General features: G+C 44.2%; 1 protein-coding gene across 1 annotated transcript in view; it reads left to right on the plus strand.

The window, feature by feature from the left end:
• Positions 1 to 13,716: 13,716 nt before the first annotated feature.
• Positions 13,717 to 19,757, plus strand: part of DNAJC6 (DnaJ heat shock protein family (Hsp40) member C6) — a gene marked incomplete at its 3' end in the record, with an annotated part of 20,904 nt that continues 14,863 nt past the window's right edge. The window contains exons 1-4 of the mRNA XM_010177230.2: positions 13,717 to 13,874; positions 14,766 to 14,815; positions 14,922 to 15,070; positions 19,465 to 19,587. Coding sequence (XP_010175532.1) covers positions 13,741 to 13,874; positions 14,766 to 14,815; positions 14,922 to 15,070; positions 19,465 to 19,587 — 456 coding nt within the window. The remainder of the gene's footprint in view (positions 13,875 to 14,765; positions 14,816 to 14,921; positions 15,071 to 19,464; positions 19,588 to 19,757) is intronic.

Genomic DNA, 19,757 nt, shown 5'->3' on the forward strand with positions numbered 1-19,757 from the left:
GGGTGTTTTGGCCTCGGGTGGGGAGGGGGAGGCTGTCTGGCCGGGGACAATAGCAGCCCTTTGTCCGGGCAGTAGGATGAAACAAATCCAGGGGGGGAGCTGGGTGGGCAGCGCCGCAGAAATCAGCGGTTAATAAGTCCTCGTGGTTATCAGCCCCGAAGAGGAAAAGGTTGTTCTGAACCTAAAATGGTTGGAGTGTTTGAGATCTTTCCCAACTGACTTATTTCACCGAATCATCATTACTTTATTATTTTTTTCCCTCTAAAAAGCACTCATCAAACTGAGTTGGATTAATTCTGATAGATGATGCACTGCATGCACCATTTATTTATTTATTTATTTAATCAGGGAGTAGAGGACCAGATGGTCTTTGTGACTGGTAATGGGATAGAGAGCTCTTCACCTCTAAATCACAGGTTCAAATTTGCCTGGATCACCAGTCATTGAGTGTATTCATCTGATGGCTTCTAAGTGATCACTCAAAGTGCTTCTGGTTCTGGTTGGTTAGATGTGCCCACTGCAATGAACATCTACAGCCTTCACAGGGAACTTCTGAAGCTCCAACTTGTGCAGGGAAATATCTCATTCAGTTGTGGGGGACCAAATTTGATGTCCCCCCATTACAGTGGGGTGATCTTGCAGCAATACCTGTGCTGTTCCATGAAAGAAAAGGGTGAGCCCAAAGCACTCAGCAAGGACTTAAAATACATCATCTTTGGTTTAATGTGGTAACATCTTCTCAGGGGGGAAAAACCCTCCTAATGACCTAAACCTGGACTTGGGTGGGGAGAAAAACCATTAATGACCTAAACCTGGACTTGGGTGGGGAGAAAAACCCTTAGTGACCTAAACCTGGACTTGAGTGGGGAGAAAAACCCTTAACGACCCAAGTCTGGACTTGAGTGGGGAGAAGAACCTCTAATGACCTAAACCTGGACTTGGGTGGGGAGAAAATTTGGTTTAATGTGGTAACATCTTCTCAGGGGGGAAAAACCCTCCTAATGACCTAAACCTGGACTTGGGTGGGGAGAAAAACCATTAATGACCTAAACCTGGACTTGGGTGGGGAGAAAAACCCTTAACGACCCAAGTCTGGACTTGAGTGGGGAGAAGAGCCTCTAATGACCTAAACCTGGACTTGGGTGGGGAGAAAAAGCCCTAATGATGTAAGTCTGGACTTGGGTGGGTAAAGTCTTGCCCTGATTTTTTTTCTGCATGTTCTCTGATGTGATAAGAATCATGTTTTCCTCTTCCCCTTTGCCATTTGAATTTGCTTTCAAGAGTTCTTTTGGGGGTTGGCTTTCTTTTTTATCTTTTATATATTTTTTTAGTCCTGGACTATAGAAATTGATTTGAATTTGCTGCTCTGTATCTGCTACAGTTGCTGGTAACCACAGTGTTTGTCAGGAGATTCTTACCCACAGTGTTACAGTTATTTGGATTCTTCCCTTGGCGTCTGCTGAGGTGGATGTTGTGGCCAGTTTAATATCTATCATTAGAGCCATTATCTGAATGAGTTCCCTAGAACTTTACGAGCCAAAGGTGGTCGTGCTGTGGAAGATGGTGTTTGCGCTCATGGATGGTGAGAGAAGACCTTTATTGATGGGTTTTGTGCAATGTTCAGCCATTGCAACAATTTAGCTATTAACCACGAAGAGGGGATAATAACTAACCCTTCTTCACTGTGAGGGTGGTCAGACACTGGAACAGGTTGCCCAAGGAAGTTGTGGATGCCCCCTCCCTGGAAGTGTTGAAGGCCAGGCTGGATGAGGCTTTGAGCAACCTGGTCTAGTGGAAGGTGTCCCTGCTGCTGGCAGGGGGGTTGGGACTGGATGAGCTTTAAGGTCCCTTCCAACCCAAACCATTCCATGTCAAACAACATGCCTGACCCTTAAGCAGCAACAAACCTCAGGCCTTAATGTGACTCTTGAATTGACTTTCTAGAATATATATATATATTTAATACCTTATCTGTTTACTAAGGACTTTTTGATAGGTGTTATAAAAATTTCATAAGAAATCTAAAAAAAAAAAAATAGCTGCAGAGAGTGTGATGCCCCATCCTAAACCTGAAGTCCACACTTGTATCTGCCTTGTTCATTTGAACACTTTGATGCTATAAATGCCTCGTTTTTCTCAGTTTATCACAAAGGTCTTTTTCTTTGCCAAGGATGAAATGATAAAAGCTTAAAAGCCATATTCCCCCCCTCAGGTGTGCTGGTCATTTCTAGTGATTCAGTAAGGGAAGCTGCTCATTGATTGTGGGACACACATTGTCTTTAATGCAGTGTGAAGATGGATCGTTCTGGGGGGAGGAATTGGGGAGGGATGTGAAAGACTTGACATGGTTGGGGTTTTGGCTTAATAAAAGCAAGGAAAAAAAAACCTACCACCCACCTTCGGTGTGGTTTGGGTGGGTTTTTAATTATATTTTTTTAAATAGAGAATATATTCATATTATAAATACTCAAGACTCTTTGCACTAATGATGCCAAAGTCTAAATTCCCAAGATGGGCAGTGGTGGAGTATATATTTTAGTTGCAAAAAGAGACCCAAATTCTTCAGGAAGGAGAAGGGTGAGATAAATTGGTGACATGTTATGGTGCAAGGGAGGTGTGCTGCTGGGTTTTGGTGGGGCAGGGGAGCATCTCTTCTGCATAATTAAGTGTCAGACCATGAAGGTGAAATCTTTGAGGTACCCTGGCCAAATCAGAGCTCGTTACGTACTTCCCACACACCTGACCTACCTTATGATTCAATTTTTATTCCTGGTTTTAAATAATGATTGTCTGTTGGGCAGGGTTATTGCTGCACTTGATCCCAACATCTTTGGGTGAAGTTAAATAGTTGGAGAACGAAACCTTCCAAACCTTCCTCTTCTTTCCTTGCATATTAAGTCTCATCTGTGCTCTCTGAGCGTAGAAAAACGGCCTCTGCTCTCTGGGAGATGTGTGTGTGGTGGAAGATGTGCGTGTAGATCAATATTAAGCAATTATAGAAGTCAGAGGGATGAGGATTTGTGCTGAAGACAAAGTGCTGGTGATTCTGGGGTAAATTGCTGTTGGTTTCGCTGCTGTGGCTGTATTTGTTGTTGCTGCCACGACACTAACTCACATGAGCTGAGAAAGTGGATGGACCCCTGTTGGGTTTTTCTATTATTAAAAAAAAAACCTAATTCAAAGTATTACATCTTAAACTCTCATCTCTTAATGTGGGCTTGCAATCTCATAAACAGCTTCTTGCAATGAAAATAATCAGCGGTTGCAGCTTTGCTGTAACTTCCAAGTACTTATGATTATTGGCTTAATTTTTTATTTTTTGATTGGTATTGCTTGGTGTCAAAAGGACAAAAATCCAGGAACGAAGAGCATCATGTGTGTGGGAGGGAGCTGCTGTTGGAAGGTTGGAAGAATTTCTTTGCTGCAAGGGTTCTGAGGCATTGGAAGGGGTTGCCCAGGGCAGTGGTGGAGTCCCCATCCCTGGAGGGATTGAAGAGTCGTGTAGACACAGTGCTGAGGGACATGGGTTAGTCATAGGGGACTTGTCAGTGTTGGGTTCATGGTTGGACTCCATGATCTTCAAGGGCTTTTCCAGTCAAGGGAGTTCTGGGATTCTGTGTGATTGTGGCTGGAGAAGGAGCTGGTGCTCCCCAGGGGCTCTTTGACTCCACCATGCCTCTATGAGGCAGACTGGGACAGCAAGCACTGGGATGGAGGGTCTGGCCAGGCTGTTCCCAGTGGCTGAACCTGGGAAAATAAGATTTTTAAAGTCTCTGGGACTGGTAAACGCTTCTGGGTTCAGATCATATAAAAGTTCTTCTCCCCCCATCACCCAGAGGTGCACTAATGGGACCTGTTTAACTGAAGTAATGACAATTTAAGTGGCTCAGAGTACAGCGTGGGGTACCTGTGTGCTCACAGGCAGCATCAGTGGAAACTCCTGCCCGCAGTGATGTCAAGTGCTTCCCCATTAGGTTTGAGTTTAGCTCAAAGGAGCCGAGAGCTGAGGCTCTATTTCAGGTTGGGCAGCTGTATTGGTTACTGCTGGTATCTGAGGACGCTTGTGTGACACCTTGTCTTTGGTTGCTTTAAACTTGACCAGATTTAAACCAGTCAGAATCCAATATTGGTCAGTGTGTGGTTTAAATCTCGGATTTAAATCTCCCAGTGTGCTGTGTTCGCTTGGGTTGGACGTTTGAGGATGGTGGGAAGGGGAGATAAGGGGAGACTCGAGCTGAAGCTGGCAGGACACAAAACATTGCGAGTTCAAAAAACAAATTCCAAGAAGAGCAGCTTGGTATTATCCTTTTGTCTCTTTATTTTGAAGGCTCTGAAAAGTGCTCACAAGATGAGAAGCAGGCAGTGAAGAAGCGATTTATTTCGGTTTTTGCTGTGGCATTCAATAACGCTTTCTTAGCAGCTGGCTGAGCATTGAAAGAAGAAGAGGTTCTAGGAAATAAGATATAAAAGTAACAGCAAGGATACATGTTATGAAAGGAAAAAAAACCTCTTTCTGTGCTCTTCTGTGGTGTTTAGACACTAGTTAATCTACAAAATACCTTTTAAACACTCCAGGGATAGACTTGCTGGTGCTACGTGCTTCCTGGGGCAGAGCAACTGGAAAAAGAAAAGCATTTAAAATAAATTGCAAGTGTTGAAGTTGAGATTTCTGGAACTGTTTTACACTTGCAAACATGATCTCTTGTACTCTGGCCATTCCTTTTCACTGAGTCAGAAGAGAGACGTCTCCATGTCACTGGCACGGGGACAAAGACCGTGGTTGACAATGTTGTCTTGTATTCTCTCCTAGCTGCGTTTTCAAACGAGGAGGTTGGGTTTAATAACTCTTTTGTTTGGTTGGTGTTTTTTTGGACACTTGGATGGTTTGGCATTGGCAGTAGGGCTTTTTTTTATTTGTTGTTGTTGTTTTGACAGGGAGGAGAAGCAGAGAGAATGTCAATCAACTTTAAAGACAGATTTCATGGTTTGTGGTAGTAGTTCAGTATTCCAGCCTCACATGCAGTTTGTTCACTGTAGTACGAGCTTCAGAAGGGAAAATAGAGAGCAAATGAAAGAAATTTGGCACAGTAGTGGGGGGTGATTCCCTCCCACCCCCCCCTTTACATCACTACTTTTCTAAAAAAGGACACTTTTCATGGAAATCCTCTATATTGCATAGTTGATGGTGCAAGCAGCTTTCTTCAGTTATTATTTCTCAAGCAAAAGCAGAAATGTCTTAATTCTTCACATTTCCATGAAGTTTACACTTAGGAAGTCTCAGATGAACCTTCAAATAAAAAGCTTTGGGCTCATACAATATTAGTTCTAGCATTTTATCCTAGAAAAACACAAAGGAGCTACAGGAGCTTCTGGGTTCCATCCATCTCCTCTCCTTCCTCCCAGTGTCTGTAGTATATGAGCCCCTCGTAAGCTTCTGATGGCTTTATTTCCCCAGCCTAACTTCATCTGAAAAGGATGCTGTGGTGGACAGATGCTCATTGCTTTTGGGTATGAGAAAGGCAGAATGACATGAGGTGACCCTTCTGTTAGAGGTAAAGCTGCCAAGATGTTCTTGGGCAGGTAGTAATGCAACTTTGGGTCTTGAGGCAGTTTCTATCTACTCCAGGTATCAAACAACCACCCAAAAAACCCTCCAACTACTCCCTCATTTGAATAAATTATTGAAGATGTCTTTATGCTCAGGATGTCTGCACCACACGATGGGTTTGAGCTGAACCTTTCATGCACTGAACCAGTCCTTACACTGGAAGGGGCAGATATTGACTGGGGAGCAATGGTTTTGGCAGCTGCCTGTCCTTACCCCCTGAAAGCTGGAAGTTTTCTGTGCTTACCTCCTGTAGCCCATCTTCTCCCAACCTCCTCTGCTATTGCTTATACCGTTGCAGTTGGTATTACTGCTAACTCTTAATGCTTATTGTCTGCTTAAGAAATAAACATTCCAGGTTTTTCCCTGTGTTTTGGAGCTGACCATACTCCGAGGAGCTCCCCACAGCCGTGTGTCTGGATAGTCAGTCGCCAGCTCTCCTCCAGTGAATCCAGCTTTCCCCTTTTTTGCTCAAGAACTGCTGGGTTTTGTCTTGAGCAGTCTCCTCGTTAATACATTCCTTGTAAAATACCCAAACTGTGCAGGTTTTGGGGTGAGGGATGATCCTGGTTTCTAATCTCAGGTGCTTTGTGATCTGATGAGCCCTTACCCTTGGCTTGTTGTACATCCCCTGCTTCCCTGTGCCCTTAGAGAGACCAAACATCTTGATAGCCTGATCCTCAATGTCCCTTTGGCCATGCTGAAGTCATTCCCATGGGCTTTAACCTCTTTTCTTGGGAATGACACTTGCTAAATCAGCCTTCCACTTGCATGCCTCCACTATGTGTTTTAAAACATCAGGATGAGAAGAAGCTGGGTTTGAGGGTCTCAGCGATGGCGTTATCGAATGGTAGGAGCCTGTTCTGCTCCTGTTGTCCTGCAGTTCTACTCTGTGTGTGTTTTACTGTTTATTTTTACAGAATAACACTTTAAAATATCTGCATTCAGCCTTGTATGGAATCTAACTCCACCAGGAATCTGGGACAGCGGTGGAGGAGGGGACAGATGAGACTGATTTTTTTTATTTTCCTTTTTTTGCTACCAGTCTTCAGGGTCTGTGTGAGTCTGAGGAACTTCCCAAGTAATTTCTGCAGGTAGAATAATTCTCTTTTCCTGCAAATTCCCCTTTCTTGCTGTTGGAGCCACCTCTCTTGCTGTTGTTTTCTCCCCAGCCCCTTTGCAATGCACCACTGGGTGCTTATTAAAAAGTTGATGTAATTATGACACTTGGGCTACGTCTGATCTAAGGAAGGATGTAAGTGCACATAATAGCAAAGATGTTTTAGAGTCTTTGCTTAAATGTGATGAAGCTGAGCTGTCTGGGAGAGAGCTACGTGCTGGAAGGAATGGTGAGGGAGGATTGAGCTCTCAGCTTCAGGATGCTGAGATTGTGCTCTTATAGAATCATGGAATGGTTTGGGTTGGAAGGGTCCTTAAAGCTCATCCAGTTCCAACCCCGCTGCCATCAGCAGGGACACCTTCCACCAGACCAGGTTGCTCAACCAGCTCTTAAAATGTAGCTGAGAAATAAAGCACTGGGATCTCAACGTGATTGATTGTCTCTGGATGCACAGGAACTGCCTGCCCAGATATTTCCATGTAGAAGCCCCTTCCAGCCTCCCCCTTGAAATGGGAGTTTAAACTCTAATGTCTGCAAATTGTTTTGCAATCCTGTGAAAGACAAAGTGCTGAGCATGGAAGATGAACTCGGTGCAGGGAATGGCAGGAGCTGGAGATGCTGAGGGTACCCAGGGATGTGATGTGGGGACTCTGCCTGGGGCGGTTTGTCTGTTTGTCCATCTGATTTTTGAACACATATACCCCTCCATACGTCATGCATGTTTATCAGTGATCTGGACAAGGGGATTGAGTGCACCCTCAGTAAGTTCACAGATGACACTAAGCTGGGCAGAAGTGCTGATTTGCTTGAGGGTAGGGAGGCTCTACAGAGGGATCTGGACAGGCTGGATCAATGGGCTGCAACCCATTGTGTGAAGTTCAACAAGATCAAGTGCTGGGTCCTGCACTTGGGTCGCAACAACCCCATGTAACGCTACAGGCTTGGGGCAGAGTGGCTGGAGAGCTGCCCAACAGAAAAGGATCTGGGGGTGTTGGTCAACAGCAGCTGAACATGAGTCAGCAGAGAGCCCAGGTGGTGAGGCTGCAGCTGGAGTGCTGGGTTCAGTGTTGGGCCCCTGAGTCCAAGAAAGACATGGAGGTGCTGGAACGTGTCCAGAGAAGGGAACGGAGCTGGGGAAGGGTCTGGAGCACAAGTGTGCTGAGTTCCCTTGTGGCTGAGGGAACTGGGGGTGTTGAGCCTGGAGAAAAGGAGGCTGAGGGGAGACCTTGTGGCTCTGTGCAAGTCCCTTGGAGGAGGGTGGAGAGAGGTCAGGGTCGGTCTTTTCTCCCAGATAACGAGTGATAGACAAGAGGAAATGGCCTTAGGTTGCGCCAAGGGCAGTTGAGATGGGGTGTGAGGAAGAATTTCTTTGCTGAAAGGGTTCTCAGACACTTGAAGGGGCTGCCCAGGGAGGTGGTGGAGGCCCCATCCCTGGAGGGATTTAAAAGACGGGCAGACGAGGTGCTCAGAGATGTGGTTTAGCAGTGGACAGGTATGGTTGGACTCGATGATCTCAAGGGTCTTTTCCAACCAAACGATTCTATGTACCTAGATGAAGATGCTCTAATAACATCGTGGTAGGGCTGCCTGCACCAGGGCTCTCGTGCAAAGCCGAGGTGAAGCCCATAAATACGATGATGGACCCACAGCAGCCTGGCTTTATATCCCTTAATACTGGTGTGAAATCACGTCCCGCATCAGCCAGGCTTTGCTGGGAGAGCTGCGTGCGGGAGGAACGTGAGCTGCGGCTGCTCCTCTGCGGGCTGGGGGGAGGCAGCAGCACAAATAGTATCATTTTTTGCTGAGTGTTCCTTCCAAACAATCTGGGCTTTGTTGTTGAAGCCACAACAACAGCAGCTCTGCTTCTTTCAGTTCAGGGACCTTTCAAAGGGCCCTTTTTGCCAAGGCACAGGGCAGCCTCCACCGCGTCCCTTTCACACCGTGCTCTGATAATCATCTGGGGGGGAGACAAGCAAATAACCCTTCCCCCCCAAAGAAATACATTGTGGGGATGGAGAAGGCTGCAGCAAGTGGTTAAAAACTTCCAGCAATGTGGAATATGGGACATGTACGCTGCAACTAACAGGTTTTTCCTCATCATAGTGTCAGGGTTTCGTGGTACCACAGGAAGAGAATTCAGAGGAGCGTTTAGTGCTCCTAAACTCGCCTATTTTTTTGGCAGGGTGGGAGATGGAGGCTTTGATGCTTTTCTAGAGAAGAACTGTGGTGAGGAACAGGGAAGGTTTAGCTCTTTCCTCGCTCCATCTCTAAAGAAAGCACAGGCAGGAGCTCTCTGAGCAATAAATAAATAGTTTGATGTTGAAGATGCTGCTAGATGTAGTCTGGGCAGACGGAGGGAAATCTGCTTCCTTTCCTATGGTTTTGTGTCTGCTTTTTGTCTGCCCTTTACAGGCAAAAAGGGTCTGTTTGCTCTTGGTAAGTAACCCATGAAATGCAGTACTTCCCTGCCCAGTCTTCAATTTCTAGACGTCTTGCTTTCACCTCCCAGCTCTCAAGCAAAGAATTGCTTCATCAGCATAAATATTGAGCCTGACACAGTCTTAAATGCCTTATTTCCCCTGTAAGTCTCTGGGGAGCTGGAATTCATGCTCTGTGGTTTGCAGGGCTTGTGGGTTGTTGGGGTGGGGGGTTGTTCACAGACCTCCCCAGGTAGATGAGGGCCACAATGTGCAGATCTTGCAGGGAAAGCTTCCAAACTAGGCATTTCTTACCTCTTCCAACCAGTGAGCATCTCAATCAGCTGGTGGTGTTGTGGAACCCTCTGTCACTGGCCCCTCCATGGTCCCCTGCGAAACCTCTGGCTGCAGGTGATGGTGGCTGGTGTCGAAACACAGAATCCCAGACTGGTTTAGGAGATGTGGCAGGCTGTCACTTTATTTGGTGACTGCTGGAGGTTTATTCTGAATGCAGAATACTTTCTTCTCAGAGCAAGTACCTTCAGCCAGAACAAACTCAGACTTCACCTCATCAACCAAATGGATGATGTTGTCTCTTTTTCATGCTGCTCCATTGACTTGAAGAGCTATTCCAGAAGAGCAGTCCCCTGCATCTCAGGCATGTGTGGCAGTAAAACTGCTACATTAAAAGTTCCTTTATTAGGAAATGAAAAGGCTGCAGCGAGCAAGGGATCCCTCTGAAAGCTCTGCTGCAAATACAGGTCAGAAGGACGTCTCTGGAGCTCATGAAGCCTTTCGGGGAATATCCAATAACTGGGTTAATAAAGAGTTCTTGCCATGTAGGGAACAAGATGCATCTCATACACATAAACATTCTCCATAATGAGACTTCTAGACAGCAGCTCCAGCCCATGGTCAGTGTTACCTGAACTGTTGTGTGACAACACACCGAAAACTGGGATCTGAGCCACGTGGAGGGCTCCTGGTTGCTCACTTGCAGTGACCTATTCTATGCAGACAAGCTTGTGAGCTCCTGTTTCTGCTGTAGTAGAAGATGCTTTTGGAGCTTGTGTGGGGTCTGGGAGTGTTAATTTTGGCTTTAGCTGTGGTGTAAGCATATGTGCACATGGGATGCAGTTCCTGGTGGGATGGAGGGGGTGTCACGTACTCCAGACACTTTATTTTAATATAAAATGTGCTTTTTGCTTTTGTGTGAAGGGAGAGAACTATTTCTCTCTTCTGAATTTACCACCCGACTCTGTAGGAAGATCTTTCTGAGCAAGGAAATGCCGTTACACGGCTAACTCAATATCCTGACTGTGCTCGTGGTGATCACCTTATCTCCACGCTGAAACCTGAACCTCCTTCCTGCTGGGCTCTGAGAGGGAGCAAGGATGGGCTCATCCCTTCAGACTCAGCAACTGTCCTCGGTGCTTCTTCTGCCACAGAATAGGTCATAGTCTTCTGCTGATCTGCTTGAGGCAAAACTCAACTGCTCTTTTCTCAGGACTTCTCTATTCAAGAGAAGCAAATCTATGGAGGCAGCTGTCCCTGAGCGTGGTTCAGGGCAGTGGTAGGTGATGCCCAGCTAGGTGGCTGATTTCCAGAGGAGACATATGGGATGTGGGGCTCAGCCCTCCTTGTCCCGGTGCCCTGTTCCAGCTGCTGTTGTATGTAGCCCAAGGACCCACGGCTGTCCTTTGGAAGGGTCTGCAGCAGCTCTGGAGCTCTCCATTTACAAAAGGGACTTTGCACAGAAATGCTTTATTCAGCAAAAAAATGCAGAGACAGGCTGCCTTGGTTTTCTTAAATCAATTTTTTTTTTGCTGTTCTTATGGGTTTCTGTAGATGTTGTGAGGTTGGTGTGTTAATGCATTAACCCCTTCTGCTCCCTTCTACATCTTTATGGCATCTGTCTGGCAGAGGAGCCTTTGAATGTATTTATTTATTTTATTTTTTCTTCTCTGATCAGTCTGTGGAGACTTTATCATTCCTAGTCATTAGAAAAGATTATTTGTCAGCCCCGAGGATGCTGCTCTGATCCAGTGACTAAAAGACACCCAAGCAAATTACTGCACCTGGTGTAGCACCGAGTGCTGCTATGTTGTAAGCTTCCTCAATGGCTTCCACAATAAATACTACTGGCCTCACATTAAATCTTAAATACTAGTTTTTCCCCTTGGCTCATCAGCACCAGCTGGCATTTCTCCATTAGCCATCCTTTCTGTCTCTCTGCTTTAGTGTACGTCGTAAACTTGGAATTAATTGCTGCTTCTTCTTTTAGAAATATAGTGAAATTCTCATTCTCTCTCTTTCTCCTCCTCTCTCTCCCCCACCACCTTAGGGTTTATTTCTAAAGATTCTGGGCTTTCCATACTCTCAAAGCCTTTCTGTTGCTCTCCTACAGCATTTCCAACAAGAACATTTGTCCAGTACCATTGATCTGCTGATCCCTTTACCCTCCTTCCCCTGTTGCACCTTTCTGCCTCCCTTTCTTTTACAAGCTGACCTGCAGAACTGAAATAATCTTCTGAGCATTACCTCCTCCTTCCACCCTGGCTCTTCTAGCACAGAGTAATATGAAAGCAAAGTTTTTGAAGAGAGATCAAACATTGATTCCATACTTGGAAGCCAATGAGATACTTTTTATTTATTTAATTATTTAGTCATTCTTGAAGTAGATACTTGCAAGTTATTTGGCAAAAGAAATATTCCTGTGCCTTGAGAAGGCATCTTCTGTTCTGAAGCTGGCAGTGTGCAGAGGAGAAGAGAGAGCCTCTAATTTTACCGGTCTAGCCCATGAATCATGTGCATGTGGCCCATGACCACATCAGAGTGCATTAAGCACCCTCTGTGCAGAGGGGAATACAGAGCATCAATTTACCAGTGGAGCCTCCAGTTTAAAGCTATGCATTATATTTATTGATAGCTCACTCTGAAAGAGTGAATGCCATTTAAATGGGTTTGGTAATCTACCGAGTAAATCAGTAGGAGCTCTTTTAGATGTAGAGTTTTTTTCATGTTTCTTAATAGTCTGAATGCCTCTAAAGTATTTCTTGTGGTAATGATGGTTATGTGAGCAATATTTCAGTAGCCTGTATCTAACACCGCTCATGGCTGTGCTATAGAGCCAGAGAAGTGATAGCTGTAAGGTCTCTTTGGAAAATCTATAATGAAGATGAGCAATGCCACCAGTTTGCCTTAACCATGATAAAGCTTCCCCATTTCTGGTGTTGGAGTAATTAATAATGACCAGTATGTTCATTTTACAAATTGGCTGTCCCATGGCTCTACAGCAGGACAGATGTTCACAGACTTTCCGGGTGCTCTGGGAAAGGCAACTCTTAGTGAATGCCATCTCGATTATGAGACTACCTGTGAGTGTGGAATGTATCTACAGAGGTTGCCTGTTGCTTAATTTGCTGTGCTAGAGGATCTAGGTCTTCTAACTCATCTGACATAATGAGGTAACAAATGTATAACTACAGAAATGTACTTAAAGCTTGCTAAGATCAAAACAGTTGAGGTCTAGTGAACAGAAAGCAATTTAAATAGTCAAGAGCTTAATCTGTAGCACAGAAGCAGTTAAAATATCATTTTACTAGGTTTGTGTCCAACAACTCAATTCTGCAATGGCACAAAACTATGTTTACTCGAGCTTACATCCAATTTATCATACTTCTACTGTTCTAAGAATGATGCTCTTGCCGCAGCGCTGCTGCAGGAAGGCTGCCACAAACTGGTCCTTGGTCAGGACAGTGGAATAGTTTTCCCATTATAATTGCAAAATGCAAACACCTGATGTGTAAGACCATCTAACAACCCATCTAAATAACACTGTAAATGACTCTTGCTCTGTGTCTATTGACTTTGCAGCTTCATGACATTCAAGTTGTGAAGGAAAAGCTTACCAAGGAGGTCAGCCCCGCTCTGCTTTAGCCTTGGCAATTTGCTGAGTCTTGTACTAAGGCTGCAAACATACAAACATCCCAAAATGTTCTTATTCTTGGCTGGAAAGTTTAATTCCTGAACTTCCCTCTCACCTTGCCAAAAATCAAACTTTTCTCTTCTTCTACTCAAGCAGATCTAACTGGACTCTTAAATGACTTAAAATCCCTCTGATGACTTCTCCTCTATCCACAGAAATGGACAACCTTCAGCTGTCTGGCAGATGTGACAGCTACAGGAGCTGTTGTGTCTTTTTCTAAGCCCTGTGGAGGTGGTGGTGGTTGATTTGGTCTTGATTATGATCAACAGATTAGCTGCATGTTGAAGAGCTAGTCTTTCTTTTGGTTGGGTTGAGAGGTGAGGAAGCTTGTATGATGGTTGTCCATACTATACTGACACTAACCAGTTAACCTACATACAATGCTGAGAGTTGATGATGGTTTTGGAGACCAGCCAGCAAGAATATGCTCACTCATCTCTGGAAAATCATGACTTTAAATCTACTTTTGGCCTGTGCTTGAGGTGCAGCAGCGCAGGTGAACACGTTCACTCTGAATAGAGCAGTGGGTTTGTTGGCTCTGTGGATTTGTTCCAAAATAAGTGATGTTGGCTTTGGTTTTGTTGTACTTGAAGGTGCCTCATCACCAGACATGGAGTCCAGCTATGGGGGAGGCTTGCTAGATATGGTGAAAGGAGGAGCAGGGAGACTCTTCAGCAATTTGAAGGATAACCTGAAGGATACCCTGAAAGATACATCTTCAAAGGTCATGCAGTCTGTTGCCAGGTACAGTACAGCCGAAGCTGTGTAACGCAGGTAAAATCACTAGCTGCAAAGTGCCGGTCTGAGCTGCCATCTGAACTAGCACAGCACAACTTCCAGCTAACTGAATGAAGGAAGGAGGTGAAAAACACAAGGGATTTCTTTGATTCTGTCTCATAATTGGTATTTGGCTCCAAGGAAGAGGGGAAACCAAAGTAAAAAAATCTAAGCTTCATAGTGAGTGAGCATCAATGTCCTGAAATCTCTAAAAGGCCCCCACAGTGAAAGTGGAGCTCTCGGTCTCCGTTTCCTTCATTGACCCCCGTGGAGTCCTTCTACTCAGCCACCACTAAAATATTTTGTCACTGAAAACTGGCTCATGTTGGATGCCTTCCCTTTGCTGTCCAAGGAGAATCTTGCTGATGCAACGGTTCCCTTCGCCATAGCCACCTTTGGAGTAGAAGAAAGAGCTGAGGTGACTTTGCTTTGGTTACCTCTGCTGGTGTTGGCACTCTACCTGCCTCTGGGCAATGTGGGGCTATGATAAATTAAAGAAACTTAATTCAGGCAAGACCTCTGAGGCTTTGAGGGATCTGCAAAGTGGCAAACTGCTAGAGGTTTCTGCTGAAAACTGGCACTGAAAATTAATGACTAAAGGGAAAAGGGACCTTTTTTACAAGGTTCTGCATCCAGTTAATTGTGTATGTGGAAGGGGAATGCTGGGTCACTGTCTGCAGGAAGGTATTTGCAACCTCTTCTTAAAGCATAATGGTAAAGTACAGAGAATCAGTTTAAAGATCATTCTTTTCTTGTGTCAAAAGCAGATCTTTCCGTGCAAACACTCTTCTGGTTCCTGTAAAGGGCTGTCTTCTGTAAATAGGTGTGTAACATCTGTCTCCTGCTTTGTCTTTTTAGTTACACCAAGGGAGAGCTAGATATTTCATACATTACCTCAAGAATCATAGGTAAGCGCTGCTTATTGGATAAATAAAACTTACAGTATCCCAGGCTTCAGAAGTCCATAGACATGTTATGGTGCATGCTCAGCCTGGCTTCTTCTTACCTTTCTAGTGATGTCTTTTCCGGCTGAAGGCGTTGAGCTGGGATTCAGGAACCACATTGAAGATGTACGGACGTTTTTGGATTCCAGACATCCTGACCACTACACCGTCTTCAACTTGTCACCCAAGTATTATCGCAGTGCCAAGTTCCACAACCGGGTGAGTGTCTTCTGAGAGCTTAGTGAGATCGGGGGGTGAAACTTCTTGGGCAAAGGGACACCAGATCCTGGTTCTGTCTATCCTGAGAATGGCAAAATGTAAGAAGATAAAAAAGGAATGATGGGTGTTTCTAAGCTGCTGTGGTCGTTCCTGGGTTGTAGTTGATGCCTGGGGCCATGGGGATTGAAGAGTTGGAAAGTTCAGGGCATAATGCTTGTATTAGCAGCCTGTGAGAGTACATGGCACGGCTCTAAGTTGAGCCTGTGCTGCTCTTTGCTCCTCCATAGCTGTCAGAAGCTCCTGCAGAGAAATAAGGAGTAAAATGAAAGTGCTTTGAAACAAATTACCAATAAAAGAAGGTAGATTATTTTCATGTTGAACAATCCTTCAGTTGTGCTTTCATCAAGCAGGAGCCCTTAGCAGGGAAAGCACAGGGTGGGAAACTGGATTGAAGGGGCATTTTGGCTCTTCCACTAGTGTATGACTTTGAAAACCCACCTGCATTCTCTGCCCCAGTTTCCTTCTCTAAAACCAGAACAGCATACGGGAGCGTTGCAGGGCTTCTTCTTTAATGGCTTTTAGAGGAAATCTCTATGATAAATACAGCTGTTGAAATGCAAGATTGGATCAGAAGTTTCAGAAAACTTCCTATTCTTTCCCTTTCCCACAAAAGTGATGACTTTTTCTTTTCTTTTTTTTTTTTTTTTTTTTTTTAAATTTCTTGGTTTTGTTGCCTTCAACCTAAAAGGCAACAGCAGTTGCCAGGCATAACCCTTGGTCAGGGTAAGCAAATCTCATGCTGCATAAGCTTAATTTCATTTTAATTAGAGATACAGCCAAACCTATCTTCAGCAATTGCTCTGATCACCAGAAATCACTCAACTTGCTCTCAAAGCACATTTCTCTGTGGCAATCAGTAACCAGCCACGACTTCAAATATGAGTAAATGAATGGGAAAGACTAATTAAAAGATATCAAGGGCTCTAAATCTTCAGTATTGAGGTTCTGGTGCATCACTGTTGCTGTTGGTGGGAGGAGAAAGACAGATCTACTCTTGAAAGCCCAGCATTAAACATCTGTTGGTATATTGCTTGAGCTGGCTGTAAGTCCTCTGTCCCTGGTGCTTTATCTCCTACCTTATCCAACAGCTTGATAGGTGACTGTGTGTCACTCTCAAAGCATGACTGGGTGCTTTGTAAGCTATTGCTTTGGCACACGCAGGTAGAAAATGATGCATCTTTTTATTAAAATATTGTACTTTTGGGTTATGGTTTGAGGAAATATGGACTCCAGGTATTTTTCAGGAAAATGAAATATGCAGAACAGAATTCTTAAGATCAGATGAAATTGAAACAATTATAAATATGAGATTGACCTTCATACGTATTGAAAAAAATACTAGTGGGCTATCAAGGAGGTGAAATCGCATTAAGAGCATTTTCTGGATGAAGATGCCACGAGCTGACTTTTTGAGACGTGCACTTGTTCTTTGAAATAAAAGGCTTTTTAACTCCTCTAGCTTCTTTAAAATGTTTTTTTTTTTTCCTAAGACCAAAGTAGGTCGCTTTGCATAGTGGCACAGGAGGGAGATGACAGTTAATGTCCGCCTGGGCCATTTTCCTGCTCCGATGTGGCTTTGTGGGGCCATCAGAATTATATTATTAAGAGCTGCTACTCAATAATATATTATTATTATACTATTAAGAGTTGCTGCTCAAATCTGATGGTGCTCGGTTCACCTCCCTGCCTCGTTGCCCTGGCAGGAGAGGAGAGGAGAGCTCATGGCTACTCAAGGAAGTATGAGCAGTTTGAAAACATATAACTCAAATATAACGTTAAACAAAACCAAACTTCAAGGTCCCTGATGGGTCCCATCCTTGGCTGTTGCTGCCCTACTGCTAAAGTACAAGGAGCACTGGCTGCTTATTTCCAAAGCTCTACTGTTACTTTTCTCTAAGGCTGCCTTTCATGAGTGGTGGTGAGGTGATGCTTGCAATAAATGAGATGCTACATAGCACATATTTAATTTCCTAATTGCAAACCAGCAGGCAAATGTGTAATTATAGGCAAAGTAAATATATAATTATGGACTGTTAGGGAACATATATTATTTACTTGATAAGTGATAATGGCTTTTCCAGATGCTTGATGGTGTCATGAGGTTGTTCAGTGTCGTGAGGTCTGTTCAGAAGATTGTCAGTGAAAGGATCACTGGTCATATTAATTTTAACAGCCATTTAGAATCTGGATTGTGTTTTAGTGATCTAATTGCAAGTGGATCTTGTGCCTCCAGAAACTTGCTGTAAAAGTATTTGGGGTTGGGAGGAGAAGATATAAAAATAATAAAGTAATTGGTGTGATAGATAATATAAAATAATGTCATATATGGTATCAGTACTCTGGCTTTATTAAAGAATTGAATAAATGTTTATGATCACTCTGTAATTGAGGTTTTACAATGGCAAAGGAAAATCAAGTGTCTACAACAGGAGCAATGAGATAAATTACAGCTCTCGAGACAGGAGAAGATGGGGATGAGGACAATGCTGCAGAGAGGGTAAATGGAGAATGGCCACTCACTGCCTCCCAAAGCTTAAGCACGGACTGACTTGTTGGGTGGCTTCTACAACGCAACACCGAGTGCACGTTGATGAATTTCAGCACGTTGTGAAGATCAAAAAACTTTAATTAGAGTCTAAAAAGCAATTAGGCAAATATCTAATTAGATATTGGATTAGACAAAAACCTCCCCAATGTTAAGCAGAGGTCTGCCAGCTCAGGCAGGCTGACCAGGACAGATGCTCTGGGTTAGGCAGTGCTTGCTCTGACCCCGTGTCCTCTGGGTGTCATTGGAGCTGGAAGTTCTCCGGTTTGAGGCAGGATTCCTGTTTCTGCTCTAAGATGCTGTGCAGGTGTATGTAAGAGAGAACCTTAAATAGAAGTTTTATGAAACCTGGAGCATTTCCTTCCTCTGGGAGATGAAATGGTCAGGTATGGAAATCATATGGCAATTGAAGAACATCTGGTCAAACCATCTCCTTCCTGCCCCCGCTTCTCATTAAGCAAGATCCAAATGCCAGCCTGGAGGAGAGGGAGAACCAGTTCTTTGGCTGAGGACAAGCCTCATGGTGTTTCTCCTTTAAATTTCTTCTAGCCAGAAATGCCTTTATAAAAAAGATATTTCAATTAAAGCTAGATGAAACAGAGATGTCTGTAGAAGGCTATTTGATGTGCTGTTTGAGATGGCAAGAACCGTTCTTGAGATAAGTGTTATGATTCAGAACTAGTACATTGATGAATAGTAACCAGACATACTTTAGAATTTGTGGTTTTTCAGCTCCAAGTCGTCGTTCATTTTTCTGGCTTATCTTAACTATGCTTACTCAGATATGATGGGGTGGTTTTTTAACAGAAGATTCCTTTTCATCCGTCTAATTCTGTCAAATAGGGCTTGAAAATCCTATGACACAAAATGACTGAGAATAACAGATGCTCAGTGTCCTTTGAAAGTCAGAGATGTAGTTTTTAGGGGACAAGTTGTACGAAGGCTTTGGAGACAGCAGAAATCAACATGCTGCTGCATGACCTTATGAAAGGCCACTCAACAGAATCTGACTTGGAATGTAAATTTTTCAAAATGTGTAGTCAGTAGCAATACACCAATATTATGGTGTAATATTACCATTAATATCTCCAGGGACCTGGAGCAGCTAGAACAAGTCCAGAGGAGGCCACCAGGATGATGCAAGGGCTGGAGCAGCTCTCCTATGAAGACAGGCTGAGAGAGTTGGGGCTGTTCAGCCTGGAGAAGAGAAGGCTCCGGGGAGACCTTCTAGTGGCCTCCCAGTACCTGAAGGGGCTCCAGGAAGGGTGGGGAGGGACTTTTCATAAGGGCAGTTAATGACAAAACAAGGGGAAATGGGTTTAAGATGAAAGAGGGGAGGTTTAGATGAGATATTAGGAAGAAGTTCTTCACTGTGAGGGTGGTGAGACAGTGTCCCAGGTTGGCCAGAGAAGCTGTGGCTGCTCCTCCCTGGAAGTGTTCGCGGCCAGGCTGGATGAGGCTTTGAGCAACCTGGTCTAGTGGAAGGTGTCCCTGCTGATGGCAGGGGGGTTGGAACTAGATGATCCTTAAGGTCCCTTCCAACCCAAACCATTCTATGATTCTATAATATTATGTTATTTAATTGAGAATTCTTTTTAGTTTGTCTCCTCATAATTCATGAAAGTCACAGACCAGAATTATGTACGAGAAGAGATGGAGTAGGTTTCAAGCACGTAATGCTAGGTTGTAAAAGAGAAGTAAACATTTCTTGGCAGAAAGCATTTGTAAAAGCACCACTTGCTTACTGCTCTTACAAGGCTGGCTTTTGTTCATCCTGTGATTCCTGTAGGTATCTGAATGTAGCTGGCCAGTACGACAAGCACCCAGTCTGCACAACCTCTACGCCGTCTGTAAGAACATGCACAACTGGCTACAGCAGAACCCCAAAAACGTGTGTGTCATCCACTGCATGGTAAGTACATCAGAAAGTCACCCAATTTTTAGACCTATTGAGTCGTAAGTTGTATTGCACGTTACGTGGCTGGAGCCTGTTTACAAAGATGGTGACAATTGCTAAAAGAAAACCCCCATAGAAAAGGGTTTCATCAGCCACATAGCTGAGCTGGAAGACCTAACACTGAG

This window comes from Antrostomus carolinensis, unplaced genomic scaffold (genome assembly GCF_000700745.2).
Source record: "Antrostomus carolinensis isolate BGI_N321 unplaced genomic scaffold, ASM70074v2 scaffold2671, whole genome shotgun sequence".
NCBI classification, from domain to species: domain Eukaryota; kingdom Metazoa; phylum Chordata; class Aves; order Caprimulgiformes; family Caprimulgidae; genus Antrostomus; species Antrostomus carolinensis.